Here is a 15,685-nt window from a genome sequence, read left to right on the forward strand (position 1 = left end):
TTTTAGCTGCAGATTTAGGGTTAATACTCGAATCAGGGAGCATACATTACAAGTATGTGGGAACCCCTGTAGTAAATAATTTAATATAATATGAAGAAATCTGTCATATTGCAAGCTAAAAATCATATACATTTATGAAGAAAAAGACAAATGAAAGGGCCCAACATGTTAATGTGGTGTAGAAACTGCAAACTCTTAGGCTTTAACATTGCTAAAATCAACCAAGTGGCTAAGATGGAGAGAGGAGAAAAACCGTGTCTCAAGTCTCCTCTCATTGGTAGTCAAAAGGAAACTGGGTTTGGTAGGGAAACTTCTCGTTAGCAAGGTGTTAGTGTTTGTGCAAATTTTGTTGAAGAAGCAAGGAAGCAAGTATGGCTGGCCGGGCCACTTATAGCTGTCAGCTTGTTGCAGTACTGCCTACAAGTGATAGCAATTCTGTTTGTTGGTCATCTTGGAAAGCTGGCTCTCTCCACTGCCTCCACGGCCTCTTCCTTTGCTTCAGTGTTTTGGTATCTATCTTCAAGATTTGTTGCTGTTGGTTGGTTGATTTTAGTTGATGTGAGTCATCTCATTTGGGGCGGACAACAAATTGACATCTCAATGTGAGACAAAGAATCCTCACAAAAAAAAAAACATATGTGAAAATATTTAGAGGAATTAATCATCAAAAGGCCTCACAAGATTGTGGTTTTTTTTCAATGATTTCTTCACTACTTAATTTTTTATAAATTGTGGTTATTTTGCATCATCAATTTAGTTACTTTGGCTTTGTTTGTTCTTGAGATTCTGAATATAAATAAGTTCTCTTTTCTTGATTTTCTATTTTGTTTTCTTGTTTGGATAGGAAGAAAGACGGAAAATATAAATAAACTAATTTAATTCCCTTATACCTAGTTGGGCTAGAATAGAGATCAACCCAAATCGATGAGTTAATTTAGACTCAAATTTGAATAAAAAATAATTTAACTTTAAATTTAGTTTGAGTTAATTCAATTTCAAATATTCAATCTAAACTTGAATTTGAGTTTTAACAAATCCAAGAAACGAGCATAAAATTAAATTCAGAAATTGGTCTTTCCTGTTAACAAGTTGGTTATCATCATGGCCACTTGTTTAGACTAGATATATTCACAAATTATCCAAATTCAAAAAAGTGAGTTCAAGATCAACGAATTGAGATTCAAACTCAACTTAAAAATAAATTAACTTTAGATTTAATTTAGGCAAATCAAACTCGAATGTTTAAATCAGTTTGAAAACTTAACTCATGCAATCTGAGTTTGTATTTGAGCTCATGTAGTTTAGATTGAATTCAACCCTAAAAATGAGTGGAAAATTAAATTTTGAAATTGAATTTTTTTCTATCTTCAATTTGTTCTCATCATTATTTTACTTGTTTAGACTTGATATATTCATAGCAAAATGCTCGAAGATTACTTGAATCCCAAATAGACGAGTTGAAGTTCAAACTCGATTCGAAAAAAAATTAACTTTGAATTTGATCCAAGTTAACTTAATCTCGAATGTTTAAATCAGTTCGAACTCAGCTTGATCAATCTAAGCTTTAGTAGTTTGGATCGAATCCAACTTTAGAAAAAAAGCAGGGAATTAAATTCAGAAACTAAAATTTGTTTTTCGTCTTATTACTTATTTAGACCCATATATTCATAGGATAGTGCTCACTCACATTGCCCCATCTCCATTTTCTGCTAAAGATCTTCCCTCAAGTGTTCTCTCTCTTGCTTTACTTGCCTGAAATTCATATCAAAAAATTAGAATCACTTTCGAATCAATAAAATTATATGCATTTAGTTTTAAATATTTAATTGGATATCTAAATAATGTGACATAATATGATTGATTGATTTTGAATTAAAAATAATATAATATCCCGTCAAAATACATCATTGAAATATTTAAAATTAGATGTACATAATATTGCTCGTTCAAAATATGAAATTTTGATTTGACAGGGTAAAAATTGGAGTGACCTGTTTTTCCCAATTTGTGTAACTTGTTATGATAAAAAGTAGAAGTGCTTGAGTAAAAGAACCAGCTTGTACTCCAATCCATAGTCCCACTCCTCTCAGGTTCAACCAGAAACCCAATGTTGCAGCTATTGGAATTCCACACAAATATAAGGCTCCAAGATTTACAAATGCCCCTATATGCTGCCACCCACATCCTCTTGCAACACCTAGAACAAACATTAAACAAGAAATTAAGTACAGGTAGGGGTGAATTCGATCTGAATCAAGCCTAGTTCGAGCTGCTTCAATCTCAGATCAAAGCCATAATGTGCAACTTGAGTTTGAGCTGGTTCAATGTAGTGCACAATGTCCTTAGATTGTTGCTAGGATGATGAACATCCCCATAGAATGGATAAACACATCAATCTGGAGGATAGCTACCAAACTAAAACTGTAACTCAAAATTAACTTGTTCAAACTGAACTATGAATTCAATCCAAGTCAAATCGGATTAGATCCACCCCTAGATATGGGAAGCTAGTATGAATCAAAATCAAAGGTGTTCAATGGTTTGATATTATTTTGAATCAAACCAAATTTTCAGTCTGAAGAAATTTATAGACTAAAACTAAACTAATTAAAAGGTTAATCAATTTCAAACCAAACCAAAAATACCGGTTAACCAAACTAAATTTTCAATTAACCAATTTGAAACCGAATTTCAAAGAGTCACTCTTTTTTAATATTTTTTTTCAATTTTTTGAAAATAAGTTTGGTACATTATTACTTTTTAGTTAATTTTTGTAAACCAGTTTAAATTCAATTAACCAGTTTTAAAAAATAGATAAACTGACAACTGAACCGAATAATCAGTTTTGTTATATTTTTTATTTGGAATCTGAACCAATTTTTCAAACGACTTATTTTTCAGTATAGTTTTTGGTTCATATATTAGTTTTTGTGGTTGCCAAATAATTTTAAACACCCAAAATCAAAACACCAAATCTCAAACCTATTTGGAAGGAAGAAGGAGAAGAAGTTAATTACTGACCTGAAAGGACTCCCTGTAAGGAGTCAATGATGACAGATATGCAAACCAGAGGAGCCATGGTGGTGACATAATCTACAACTTCTTTCTCATTGCTGAAAACATATCCGAAAACATGGCGACTTGCAAACAGACTTGCACTCACTAAAATTGTCTCTGTCACTGTTAGAAAAAGCACTGCATATGCAGCTACTCGAGCCTTTTGTGGGTTCCCAGCTCCCAATTCATTTGAAACTCTAGTACTACACAAACAATTTGATTATGGAATGATCAAATTGACTCAAACTTGACTTGTTTTCGATTCAAGTTTAAGCAACTCAAGAGCGACTCAAACCCAAAAAAGTCAATTCAATACCAACAAACCAAGGCTCAAACTCAATTGAAAAACATTTTTTATTTAAATACGCTCTGAGTTAGAGTAGCTCGAGGGAAACTCAAATACAAAGGAACCAATTTGAGATAAACGACCTAAGACTCAAACCTAGTAACAATTTAACTTTGAATCGATTCGAATAAATTCAACCTTGAATGTTCAAATTGACTCGAACTCAGTTTATTTTATAAAAATGATTTCAATTCCTAACTTGAATACATGTAGTCCAATTTCAACTCAAATTCAAGTTTAAGTAGTTCGGAGCATACCCAACCCTAACACTAATAAGTGTTGGACTTTAGAACAAACCTTCCTGCAGCACCAAGTCCATAGGGAATCGAGTAGAATGTTGCAATTGTGTGGAGGCTGCTTAAAGAAGTTGAAAATCAAGCGTTAAATTTGTTTCGATAATAAATATACAATAAAACTACCTATATATAAATATACAAATGATGTATCTTTATGTAATTAGATAATTTTGAATTAAAGATAAACTAATACCTAATCATATATAACATTGCTCCAAATATAATTAGTTTCTATGAAAATCCCTGACTTTCTCTTCTGAAATCACATACTTACCAGACAGATAGGACAGAAGTTTCAAGCTTTGGATTTGGCAGAAGTCCTGACATCAAAATAAGGAGTTCAAATGCCCACCATTGCAGGCTGCAAATATAAACCCATATCAGAAAAAGCCTTTTAACTCTCATTGGGAGAATAATGTCAGGAATACACATTTTTTATAATATATATATGATATGTCATTATGTGATTACGTGATTTTGAAATAAAGATAAAATAACATTGAATCATAAAATGTATTTTCATTTATATATATAAAATGTGTACGCATAATTTTATTTCTTCAAGAAACCTGGAATTTTCTCAAGAAGAATCAAAGACAGAAGAAAAATACCAGATCATGACTGCAGAAGGAATTGCAAACCGGAAGAACTGTCCAATTCCTCTGAAAACATCCATGGAAATCGGAGCCCGAGTTTTCTCACAAGCCGAAGAAAACATCATGTAAATTACCAGGAAAATCACATTCAACCAATACGAAATACCGATGGCCAATGCTCCCCCCAGGTTTCCAAGTCCAGACCTGAACACCAGTCCCCAACAAAGAGGAATGTGGAAACAAAGACTGGCGAAAGAGCTTAAGAACATTGGAAATGTCAAGCTCTGCGTCTGAAAGTATCGGACGAGCGGCTGAAGCGTTGCCTGGGCAAAGAGAGCAGGAACAAGCCAGTGTATGAATTTTCCAGCTTCATGAGAAATCCTGGGGTCTTGGCCGATTAAAACCAGAAGCTTTCCCATGAAAATCCATAGCAAAGAAAGAGGGAGACAGACTAGAAATAGAGACAATATTGCAGCGTAAGTTTGAGTTCCAATTCTTCCATATTGCTTTGCTCCAAAAGCTTGTCCACATAGAGTTTCCATTCCACTCGCCATTCCCATCTGTAAATTTTACAATTAAGTTAGCATATGTGTTCTATATCTGTTTTCATGCCTTGTTAGCATATGTGTTCTGTATCTATTTTCATGCCTTGTCAATAATTTCTGTCAAATTTTTTTCATGGCAGACAATTTTTTTTTTTTCAATCTTTGCATGAAGTCTATCTCTAGTAGAGCCAGATCCAAACCAAGCCAACTCAATGTTCAATTCGATTCGAATTAGAGTTTCAGCTTAGCAGTCCTGCTTGAATTCTCCTCCAACAAAATTGTTTATGTTATCAGCGATATTATTTATTCTACTAGTGATACTATTTATCCCGCTAGTGACCCTCCAACAACATTTTGAATAAATTCAAGCTTGAGATAACCATTATGAGTTTAAGTTAAACAAGTCAACTCATGTTCGAGTTCAATTTAACTCAAATCTAATCTTAATCTTTAAAGTAGATATTTTCCCCTCCACTATCTGTACAATCAATTGGGTATTAATAAGTGATGACACATCAATTTTGTTTATATCGATTAAATACCTATCATTTATATATATAACATTACTTATTTGCCCTTTACAATAACTTGGGATTATTGAACTAAACAAAAGGAAAGAAAATGCATCAATATCATACCAAACAAACTATCATTATTCATTGCTTGTGAGATAAACTGTGTTATCAAATGACAAATAAATTGATCTCGAATCAAAGAATCAAATTAGAGCTTCAATTCAAAATTGAATGTTCAACAATCTAGTTTTAGGTTGACTAATTTAATTTGAGTTATAGATTCAAATCAAAATAACTCAAATCATATCAACTCCTAAACATATTATATGAAGTAAAGATAAAATAAATATTTGATCACATAATTATATAATGATATATCAATTTATTGATACCCACTGTTGACATACCATGCCGATTTGCCATAATGCAAAACATAGAATGATTGAACCAAACAAAAGGACCAAAAAAAACCTAAATAGTATACAGATGCTAGGACCACTAATGTGTCACCTTCAGAAATTGCCCAATTACAAAGATGGATTCATTTGATTCCAAACCAACATATAATTCCAAAACAAAGTCCAAAAATTATTTCTATCTAAACTACTACCAAACAAAAATAACCCAATTCCCAAAATCTCATGTCCTAGGATAATAATTCACCCATTTCAAAAAAGCTTTTTTTATGATATTTGAATTGCTTAAGTTCACATTCCAACTCCAGTTAAACTATTTAATCCGATGGAATGCATTTTAAATCTACGGCTGGATGGACCTAAATCTTTGCCTAAGATGGTTTGATAAGCCTGAAAAACCATCCACTATATATGTAAGAGGAAGGCTTACAAGAAGACTGAAGCCTGTGACGGCGGAGAGGGAGATGGCGATAGCGGTGCTAGAGAGAGCGAGTTCGCTGAGATGACCAACCATCATGACCGAAATAACCTGCAGCATGAACTGAGAAAGAACCACCACCACCATAGGAGCCGCTAAGCAACCTACAGTTTTAACTTCTGTAAAGAAAACATCACAAGTTGTTGATGTTGATGTTGTTGTTGTTGTTGTTGCAGTTGAAGTCTTCAATGGCGGCAATAATAAACTCTCCTCCATGCTTTTGTACTTCTCTAAGTCACTCATGGCACAAACCTCCACAGCCTCCTCTTCAAGCTGATTTTCCAGTCGCCTTTTCTCTCGGATATTTTTTCTAAGAGAAAGGGGAAGAAGAAGAGTTGTGTGATTTCAGTTTTCTCTTCAATGGTAGTATTTATGCATATATACAGGGAGAAAATGATTTGCTTGAAGAATAATGCTACATCATGCTCCACTCCTGTGCACAGATGCTGACGTGCCAGTGACGTGGCGAGGCTATTTCATTTGCCACATGGCAAAATTGCCACATCATCAGTATTTTGAAAGCAGGGGAAAAGGAATAGAGTAATACTACTTACACAATTTTATGTACAAATAATAATATATTATTATATAATTAAATAGTTAAAAATTAAATATAACAACATTCAATTGTATGAAAATATATCGTTATTTATGTATAAAATTATACATAAAAATTTTGCTAATAGTGACGGTTGTGTATACGTAGAATAAATCACACTTTCCCACCTACTTTTTCACCCTGAGCGTAAATAAGGGAAAAATAATAATTTTATTATGGCTAAAGGACTTATTCCCACCAAAGTTCTTCATTTTTTTAAGTTTTTAGTATTAACTTTCAAAAATCTAAATATTCATTTATTTATTAAAATTTACTATTAAATTAAGTGTAAAAATGTCATTTAGTTAAAAATATTTTAAAAAATTAAAAATTTATCACATTTTATTTCTTTAGTTTAAAAATCTAATAATTTTCCACCACTCAATGTTTAAAAAGTGACAATTTCTCCTTAGAGTTTTAATTTTTAAGATTTTTTTGCAAGCTTCTTCGTCACTCTCTTCCTCCCAGTACTTTCTCTCCCTCTTCCACCAAACATGGCCAATTTCGTCGATGAAGGTTTGATGGACAAGAAATGAGACAAACCAAACCCAATCTCTCAACCCTAACGATAACAAACAACATATAAAGGAAGACAAACTAAGATAGACAACGGACAAAACCCAACCTTCATGATGGTTCATCCTGATTTGAAAGCTACTCGTGGGATGAAAGATATATATTAAATCAACTTATATATCGTATTAATTTGATATAACTCATAATATATATTATTTTTCTCATGTATCATATTGTAACATAAAATATACATCATGCTTCGTAAGATACTAACAACTATTATTTAAATTTGATTTATTTATAAAAACAAGATCAATCATTCATTTGAATTTAAATCATTCAATCCAGACTTGAATAGAGCTCAAGCAGCACAAATGGAATCCAACCTACTCATAAAATAATAATTTTATAATTATTATATATCTTATTTTAATTATCTCGTCTACAATATAATCATATTGATGAGTAGCATTTGAAATTTCTTTATTGACAAAAGTCCAAAAGGGTCGATGTCGAGATGAGACATTGCCTAACAAAAACAAAGAATATAATACACAGAAATGAATTATAAAAAATAAAAAGGTGAGCCCATTCCTGTTGTCACATGTCATTGCGAATCTGTGCCATGATTATTTAATTGATTGCCCAGTTGAGGGGCAGTCTGGGCAACAAGCAATCTTACCATTTGATCGATGATAGAATTAACTAGCTGCTTAAAAATAATATTTAAAATAATTTATAAATAAATATATTATCTACATTATTTAAAAATAAAAAGAAACTTAATCTGATGGTATAAATTATTGAATTCATCAATCAGGTTTTGAATTCAAATTTCAATAATAATTTTTTTTTTAAAATTGATTCTCTTATGATGGATAAATCAAATCAAGTTTTTTATCCGGTTTGATTCATTTTAACTCCAAGAAAGGTTCTCAAGTGAATTAGAATTGTTTTTGTTAGCAAGTAATGGTTTAATCGGTCAAATTGATCAGTTTGATTCGGTTTTTAAAACCACGATACTAACAATAGATGGGTCAGGGCTAAGAGCAAAATGAAAATGTTTGTTGCCGACAAGGTTAGCTACCAAAAATGGTGGTCAAAGTGCAAAAAGCTTCCATTGAGCAGGATGACGGATATCTTCCAACTCAAGGTCACAACTAGAGGAGGGAGTAGCAAAATGCATAAAAACCTCTAAAAATAAACACATGATTTACATTGAAAACCTAATAAGGAAAAACCATACATAGAAAAAAGGAGAAATTTTTACTATAAATGAAGAAGATTACACGATAGAGAAGAAATTTTTTCTTCTAGCTAAGCTTTTAATTTTAGTTTACTCTATTTAAGTTAGGCTCCCTTTTTCTCATTTTACATACATTTTAAACTTTTACGTGAAAATACTAATAGACAAATACTTGACAAATGTATTGACAAGTCGTTTGTTTGCAATAAATCACACATGTTTTGCATGATGATCATATCCACTTATAAACAGATGGCTCATATTCTACTCATTAGCCATCATATTTGCTTTCAATAAAACTATGTGAACAACTTTTGCACATAATTTTGTATACAAACAATGATATATTATTTGATTGAATGTTGTTTTATCTTTAATTTTTAATTATCTAATCACGTGATAACATATTGTTGTTTGTGTATAAAGTTGTATACATAAAAATTATACACATAACATTATTTGTTTACTTTTTAAGTGTTACTATAAGTTTAACCATTAAGATTTGGCCTATTGCAATTTCATGGTGCAATTTCCTTTAAACTTATAATCAGGGAACATACAGTACGTGGGAACCCCTATTCATTTGTCATATTGCAAGCTGAAAATCATATACATTTATGCAGAAAAAAACAAATGAAAGGGCCTAAAATGTTATGTGGTGTAGAAACTACAAACTCTTAGGCTTCAATATTACTAAATCAATCAAGTAGCTAGGATGGAAAGGGGAGAAAATCCATGTCTCAAGTCTCCTCTTATTGGTAATCAAGAAGAAGCATCAGGTTATGGATTTGATGGGGAAACTTCTCATCAGGAAGGTATTAGTATTTGTGCAAATTTTGTTGAAGAAGCAAGGAAGCAACTATGGCTGGCAGGGCCACTTATTGCAGTCAGCTTGTTGCAGTATTGCCTACAAGTGATAGCAATTATGTTTGTTGGTCATCTTGGAAAGCTGGCTCTTTCCAGTGCCTCCCTGGCCTCTTCCTTTGCCTCAGTCACTGGCTTCAGTGTTTTGGTGAGTGGGTTTCTGATTTATCTTCAAGATTTGTTGCTGTTGGTTGATTTTGGTAGATTGAGTCACTTTGCAAATGGAATTGAATGAAATCTAGGTTTGTTTGTTTTAAGGCCATTGCAAATGTGAATTAGACTGGAGAATTGCCTCTTCAATCTGATTTCTGCAAAACTTTGTTGTGAAGTGAAACTCAATTTCTTTGTAACGCTTAAAGATGGATGGATTGAGCTCAAGTTCGTATCGGGAAGAGATTATTTTGTTCTCTATTTCACCGCAAGCCACACTCACTTACCTATAACACTCATTACATTACACTTTAATACAACTATTACATACAAACCCTAGTTATTTGACACTTGTATTTGTGAGTTGCATGTCTACAATAGGAAGGATATGTTCTATCCGCAGGTCATACCCGTTTTACAATCTCTACTATTTTACCAATGAGGTTTATTTGTCGAGGCCTAATCTCTCCGTTATCACTATAAATCTCCTTGAAAATTCACATCTTGAATCCGTAGCTCCTGAATTCATATAACCCCCTTTGAAGAATTTAAATCACCATTGTACAACAACTGCTTATATGGAAAGCAGTTTTGTCTCATAAAACTTTCTTTTGAAGCACCTAACAAGTAATTTAATTAAGTACCACGAAAAACTTTAATTTATGTATCAGATGAGTCTCCACACATCATAATCCTTTTTTCAATATGATGTAGAATTAAAATTATTTTAGTTTCTGTTAGATGAGTCTCCGACATTATATCCTTTTACAATATGCTGTAGAATTTAATTTGCTGCACTAAAATCACACTGAAGCAATTATAAAACTTTGATCTTGTAGTTAGGAATGGGGAGTGCCCTGGAGACGCTATGCGGACAAGCCTATGGAGCCAAGCAGTACCATATGCTTGGAATTCACACACAGAGAGCAATGCTAACTCTTCTAGCGATAAGTGTTCCCCTTACTGTAATATGGTTCTATACCAGCACCATTCTTATAGCTCTGGGCCAAAATCCTGAGATATCTATTGCAGCCGGAACCTTCAATTGTTGGATGATTCCTAGCCTTTTCGCCTACGGCCTGCTTCAATGTCTAAACAGATTTTTACAAACTCAGAACAATGTTTTTCCTATGCTGATTAGCTCTGCAGTCACAACTTTTCTTCACATTCTTGTTTGTTGGGGTCTTGTTTTCAAGTGTGGCCTTGGGAGCAAAGGAGCTGCCTTAGCAATAACCATTTCAAATTGGGTTAATGTGTTTGTGTTAGCAATATACATAAAGTTTTCTCAGGCATGTATTAAGACATGGACAGGATTTTCGAGTGAAGCATTGCACGGTATTGTGAGCTTCTTAAGGCTTGCTCTCCCATCTGCAATTATGATATGGTAATCGCATCTTCTTTAAGGCAAGCTATATGTTTAACATTATAATTTCACTGACTCTTGACTATTTTGAAAGGCAGCTTTGAATATTGGTCATTTGAGATGGTTGTTCTACTTTCTGGTCTTCTTCCCAATCCAAAGCTAGAGACATCTGTATTATCTATAAGGTATCCATTCTTTGTCACATCAGTTAACATCGATCGAGTATCTGTCATTAAGTATGGTTCATTTTTCACAGCCTTAACACATGCTGGATGGTCTATATGATCTCTGTTGGTCTTGGTGGTGCTATAAGGTAAATAAACAATTCTCAATTATTATCTTTTGCTTTTCTCAATCTGCTCTTTCTTCAAGCAACCATTTTAACTCTCGTTATAGCACACGGGTATCAAACGAGCTTGGCGCTGGGAATTCACAAGGTGCCCGGTTAGCTCTCAGAGTGATGATCATTATAGCAATCACAGAAGGTGCAACGGTCGGGGTCACGACAGTTTTGGTACGCCATGTTTGGGGAAGGCTCTACAGCAATGAAACAGAAGTGATCAATTATGTTGCTAAAATGATGCCACTTTTAGCATTATCTGACTTCCTGGATGGATTCCAATGTGTGCTTTCAGGTCCTAGTTAATTTCAAATCACAATTAGAAAACTAAACTAAATTCATTTCTCTCATGATTCATATGTTCAAATCAGTCCATTTGTTTTGTAGGAGCTGCAAGAGGATGTGGATGGCAAAATCTCTGTGCAGTTATCAACCTCGGAGCTTATTATGTTGTGGGAATTCCTTCTGCTATCCTCTTTGCATTTGTCTTACATATTGGAGGCATGGTGAGTCTCTCTTTCTTTTCTTGTCTATCTTAGTTCCAGAAACAATAAAATTATGCACACCTAGTTTTGAATACCCAAATAATATATCATTATATGGTTGAATGATTTTAAATTAAGGATAAATGAACATTCAATTACATGATGATACATCATTTAGGTGTTCAATTGGATCCTAAAAATTGCACGCACAAGTACATTCTTTGTACAATATGCAAGTGCTGTTGCACACAGAGAGATAGCGTCATGCTTACTGCTGCAATTTCATTGTCATAATATACCCGCAGGGGCTCTGGATGGGAATCATTTGTGGACTTCTTATACAAGTTTTGGCACTTGTTACAGTAAATGCCTGTACTAACTGGGATCAAGAGGTAAGCCAATTTTATTAAGCTAGATTTGAAGCTTTTGCTCCATAAATACAAAAGGTTAGTGGTTTTGTCCAAGGGTGGCTTCAAACTAAGTTGAAACAAATGTCAACTCGAGTCTAACTCAAATATGAAATAGTCAATTCAAGTTTAAATTCGAATTGGCTCGAATGATAAACAGTGACTCTAGAAAGAAGAGTTGCCAAAAAAGAAAAATAATCATCTGAGAAAAATAGCTCTGATGCAACAACATCTACAGTTCTCAAACTTTAATTGAGTTATTGGGTTAAAACTTCAATTTAAGTTTAACTTATTTGAATCAAGCATGAATTCCAATCCGAGTCAACTTAACTCAAATCCACCCCTAGCTTTGCCGAGCTAAAGCTAAATTAAGTCACCAACCACTCTGATTATGTTAATGATTCGGAATGTTAGCGATAATCTTTTAGCAAATGGCCACGAACTCTTCTAATACTCTTAAATGCCTTCTATGGTTTTATGTGTGTTTACCCTACAGACAGCAGAAGCCTGGCGCAGGGTTCAGAAAAGCAGCCTTATCGACAAAGCACCATAGAGTTGCATTTTGCCGCAAATCACGACAGCCAGTTGAACCTAGATTGTTACATTTAGTGAGGAAAGCTAAAGATTCTGCATAGATAATGAAGCAAATATGTGCAAAAAAATCAGTTAGCAGTTAAGAAATTCACCAAATGTACATTAATTACTCTCCATACCAAAGAAGCTATTCATTGTTGTATCTATCATGCTAGCTAATAACATTGGGAAATCCAAAATAATGTCCAAACAAGTTCACGGCAAAAAGCATTTTAAGACTTCATAAAAGCTTCTGTCAGAACTATAACAGTGGAATCTTGTATTTTTGACATCTTCGAACAAATTCACCAGGTTTGGCCATCATGCAAAATTTGTACAAAATATTGAAGTTGTGTAGAAACCCTTGACACTGCAAACTACCGCTCATCAGGCGGATGATCAGGTGAGGGAGGTATTTGTCCATTCCATTGCAGATGATCTGGTGAGGGGGGTAGTTCTTCGTTCCCATTTGTTTCGATAGCATGATCAGGTGAAGGAGGGTTTCCTTCTGCAGGCTCATTATTCTCAGGATGAAAATTGATTGGAAATTTCGTTACTCTAGGTTTGTCAGCTAATATATTTCTTTGAACTTTATCAATCAAAACCTTTGGAGGAGGTTCCTCTCTTAGTTGTTCATCATCGTAATCATTGTTCACATAGTATCCCACTCGGATAAATTCCTGCCCCATGTATGAGCATGTTAATAGCAGCACTGTGACACCGATTATATCCTCTTCCCGGATTTTTGATGGATCTGGAGGGTCTGCCTGTCAAGCATCCAATAATGTCATTTGTAAGGAGTAAAAGTTAATGCTTAGAAACCAGTTTAAGAGCATACAAAGGTGTGATCATGAATTACCTGCAAGACAAAGCGATAGTTCCCAACATTAACAGGGCCAACAAGCACACTTTCTAGGAGTTGATCATAAGTTTCATCCTCAGCAGATCCCACATAAATGAGTTTCCATTCCAAATCTGTTACAAATTAAGGGTTGAATTGACTCAAGATAAACATTTTTAAAATTGAGAAGAAATATATCAAGACAGTTTGAAGAATATAAAAAAAAAATGAACTGAAGGTAAAATCCATTATAAGAACATTTAGTTGGATAGATAAACATAGTTCTCGAAAGCAATGAGTGCAGCAGATTCTTCTTTCTTTCTCAGATAAGAGAAGACAAGCAAAAAAACACACAAATTCAAAAATAAGGGAAAAAAAAATCCATCCAGCTTTACAGCCAGGAATACATACAATTGGTTCCATAAAGTTAAAAACACCCATCCGAAGGCATTGCAATGATAAAAAAAGTGAGAGAACTTGAGGTTCATCTCAAAAACGAGTCTCCACATCAATCTCTAAAAATAGGCTCTTTGTTAGAATAAAACAGATTACAGTCGCACCCCAAAAGTAAATATCTTCAATTCACGATTGTGGATTAAAATTTAGTAACAAAAAGTACTTCTTCACAAGCCTGTCATCATTGTTCATCATTCGACACCATAATAGTAGTTAAAAACACAAGAGAAAAAGACTTCATTATCAAGATTAAAAATCTCAAACATCAGATAAAATGACTCTCTCATTGATATAGAACCAACTAATTCAAGGAAATGAACACACAATTGTGCAGCAGACACCCAACATGGCACGGGTGGGAGTTAAACACAAGTTCATGGGTCATTCTGTTCGGCAGATTTCAACAATAATCCCTCCACAGGTTCACCTACAGAAAGTGAACCTCGTGTGATGTCGCAGGCAGCAAAACACCCACATCGCAGCAATTTGAACACTTCACCAAACCATTCAATTGGTGGGAGCAATTGGCAGTGTGTACAGAGGATAGGGACATAGTCAACACAAGCTGATGACTCACACTTACTAAGAATTTCCATTGAAAACCAACAATTGCAATAATTTATCCCCATCACAGTGAAATTTCAAAGACTATCTGTGCCTGTCGGCCAAAGGTCTCCCAAACCCACCTAAACTAAAAACTGCCACCATGCCAATCCCTAAAACCTTCAAAAGCATGAAATTCTTAGCCTTTTTGCCCGTGAAGCCAAATCACAAAACCTTGTGAACACAACCAGCAAACATCACCACTCAACTAACCCCTCAGCAATAACATATAACTCAACATTCATCTCAGCTCTACATTTCAACATATTGATTTCAATATCCTGAAGCTTAAGCGGTTCGAAATTTTAAATTAATCAAACCCCAGTTGATAAAAAAATAAAAACAACAAATTTTTCCAAATAAATCAGCTAATTATACAATTACATCAAACCCTACCTCAAATTCAATTACATTAATTCAAATATATAGAGTGGGGGTTTTGTCAAAGTTACCGTCTTTAAGAGGAGTCAAGCACTCGTACGAGATTTCGAACTGAAACGGGTTGAGGAAGGCGGCGGGATTGTCCAAAACGGTGACGTTAGTGATGTTGACGGCGCTCATAGTAAAGAACCGGATTGAGATAAATCCGCGGAAGGTTTAGCTCTATTCCTGTACGGGATAAATATATCCTTCATCGAGGATAGGAGAAATCGTAAAACGGGGATCCAAGAGGAGCCACTGGCGACCGGAAATTGGCGGTGGAAGGGGAGGAAGGAGGAGGCTTGTACAAAAAATGTCGAAAGTTTTTATAGCGGTAAGTTTACCGGCAGTAGCCGGTGGGTAACGTGGAGGAGGGAAAAGGAATTGTAAGTTGGCGGGAGTTTGTAACGTTTGATGAAAAGGTGTCTATGTGATGGTTAAGATTGAAATCTTAAAATGATCAATACAAAAAGAACGGTGGAGATTTGATTTGAGCAATCGACAAAATGGGATTTAATCAAACAAGAAGTTTTGTGATCAAAACTTCTTGAAATTAGATCTCCAAATTATGTTT

The 15,685-nt window shown here is 34.1% G+C and overlaps 3 protein-coding genes across 4 annotated transcripts; 1 reads left to right on the forward strand and 2 right to left on the reverse strand.

Moving 5' to 3' along the window:
- Positions 1-1,474: 1,474 nt before the first annotated feature.
- LOC123213759 (protein DETOXIFICATION 12-like) lies at positions 1,475-6,606 on the reverse strand. The gene is made up of 7 exons (XM_044633291.1): positions 6,202-6,606; positions 4,311-4,855; positions 3,974-4,060; positions 3,701-3,757; positions 3,022-3,260; positions 1,992-2,197; positions 1,475-1,752 (listed from the first exon to the last, which is right to left on the reverse strand). Exons 1-7 carry the CDS (start codon positions 6,490-6,492, stop codon positions 1,684-1,686), a joined length of 1,494 nt encoding a protein of 497 aa, XP_044489226.1. The 5' UTR covers positions 6,493-6,606; the 3' UTR covers positions 1,475-1,683.
- Positions 6,607-9,235: 2,629 nt separating this feature from the next.
- LOC123213760 (protein DETOXIFICATION 16-like) lies at positions 9,236-13,056 on the forward strand. 2 transcript variants are annotated; one of them, XM_044633293.1, is made up of 8 exons: positions 9,236-9,621; positions 10,463-11,007; positions 11,085-11,171; positions 11,243-11,299; positions 11,383-11,621; positions 11,698-11,832; positions 12,117-12,203; positions 12,715-13,056. In XM_044633293.1, the coding sequence occupies exons 1-7, from the start codon at positions 9,325-9,327 to the stop codon at positions 12,188-12,190; spliced, it is 1,434 nt and encodes a 477-aa protein (XP_044489228.1). In that variant the 5' UTR covers positions 9,236-9,324; the 3' UTR covers positions 12,191-12,203; positions 12,715-13,056. The 2 variants fall into 2 exon arrangements, with proteins under 2 accessions (XP_044489228.1, XP_044489227.1); XM_044633292.1 differs by having other exon boundaries at positions 9,243-9,621; positions 11,714-11,832.
- On the reverse strand, positions 12,871-15,505 carry LOC123213761 (histone chaperone ASF1B-like). The gene is made up of 3 exons (XM_044633295.1): positions 15,144-15,505; positions 13,651-13,766; positions 12,871-13,558 (listed from the first exon to the last, which is right to left on the reverse strand). The coding sequence occupies exons 1-3, from the start codon at positions 15,250-15,252 to the stop codon at positions 13,169-13,171; spliced, it is 615 nt and encodes a 204-aa protein (XP_044489230.1). The 5' UTR covers positions 15,253-15,505; the 3' UTR covers positions 12,871-13,168.
- Between the last annotated feature and the right edge of the window lie 180 nt (positions 15,506-15,685).

Source organism: Mangifera indica, chromosome 4 (genome assembly GCF_011075055.1).
Source record: "Mangifera indica cultivar Alphonso chromosome 4, CATAS_Mindica_2.1, whole genome shotgun sequence".
Lineage (NCBI taxonomy): Eukaryota > Viridiplantae > Streptophyta > Magnoliopsida > Sapindales > Anacardiaceae > Mangifera > Mangifera indica.

Bases quoted from the DNA above. Each gene is read 5' to 3' on its own strand.
- LOC123213759 (XM_044633291.1), bottom strand. From the start codon at position 6,492: ATGAGTGACTTAGAGAAGTACAAAAGCATGGAGGAGAGTTTATTATTG. The intron at 3,758-3,973 runs GTAAGTATGTGA...TTCTTTAAGCAG, and splicing joins ACTTCTGTCCTATCTGTCTG to CCTCCACACAATTGCAACAT. The intron at 2,198-3,021 runs GTCAGTAATTAA...TGTTTGTTCTAG, and splicing joins CTTACAGGGAGTCCTTTCAG to GTGTTGCAAGAGGATGTGGG.
- LOC123213760 (XM_044633292.1), top strand. From the start codon at position 9,325: ATGGAAAGGGGAGAAAATCCATGTCTCAAGTCTCCTCTTATTGGTAAT. The intron at 11,008-11,084 runs GTAATCGCATCT...TTTGAAAGGCAG, and splicing joins CCATCTGCAATTATGATATG to CTTTGAATATTGGTCATTTG. The intron at 11,172-11,242 runs GTATCCATTCTT...CATTTTTCACAG, and splicing joins ACATCTGTATTATCTATAAG to CCTTAACACATGCTGGATGG.
- LOC123213761 (XM_044633295.1), bottom strand. From the start codon at position 15,252: ATGAGCGCCGTCAACATCACTAACGTCACCGTTTTGGACAATCCCGCC. The intron at 13,767-15,143 runs GTAACTTTGACA...AATTTGTAACAG, and splicing joins CTTGACTCCTCTTAAAGACG to ATTTGGAATGGAAACTCATT. The intron at 13,559-13,650 runs GTAATTCATGAT...GATGCTTGACAG, and splicing joins ACTATCGCTTTGTCTTGCAG to GCAGACCCTCCAGATCCATC.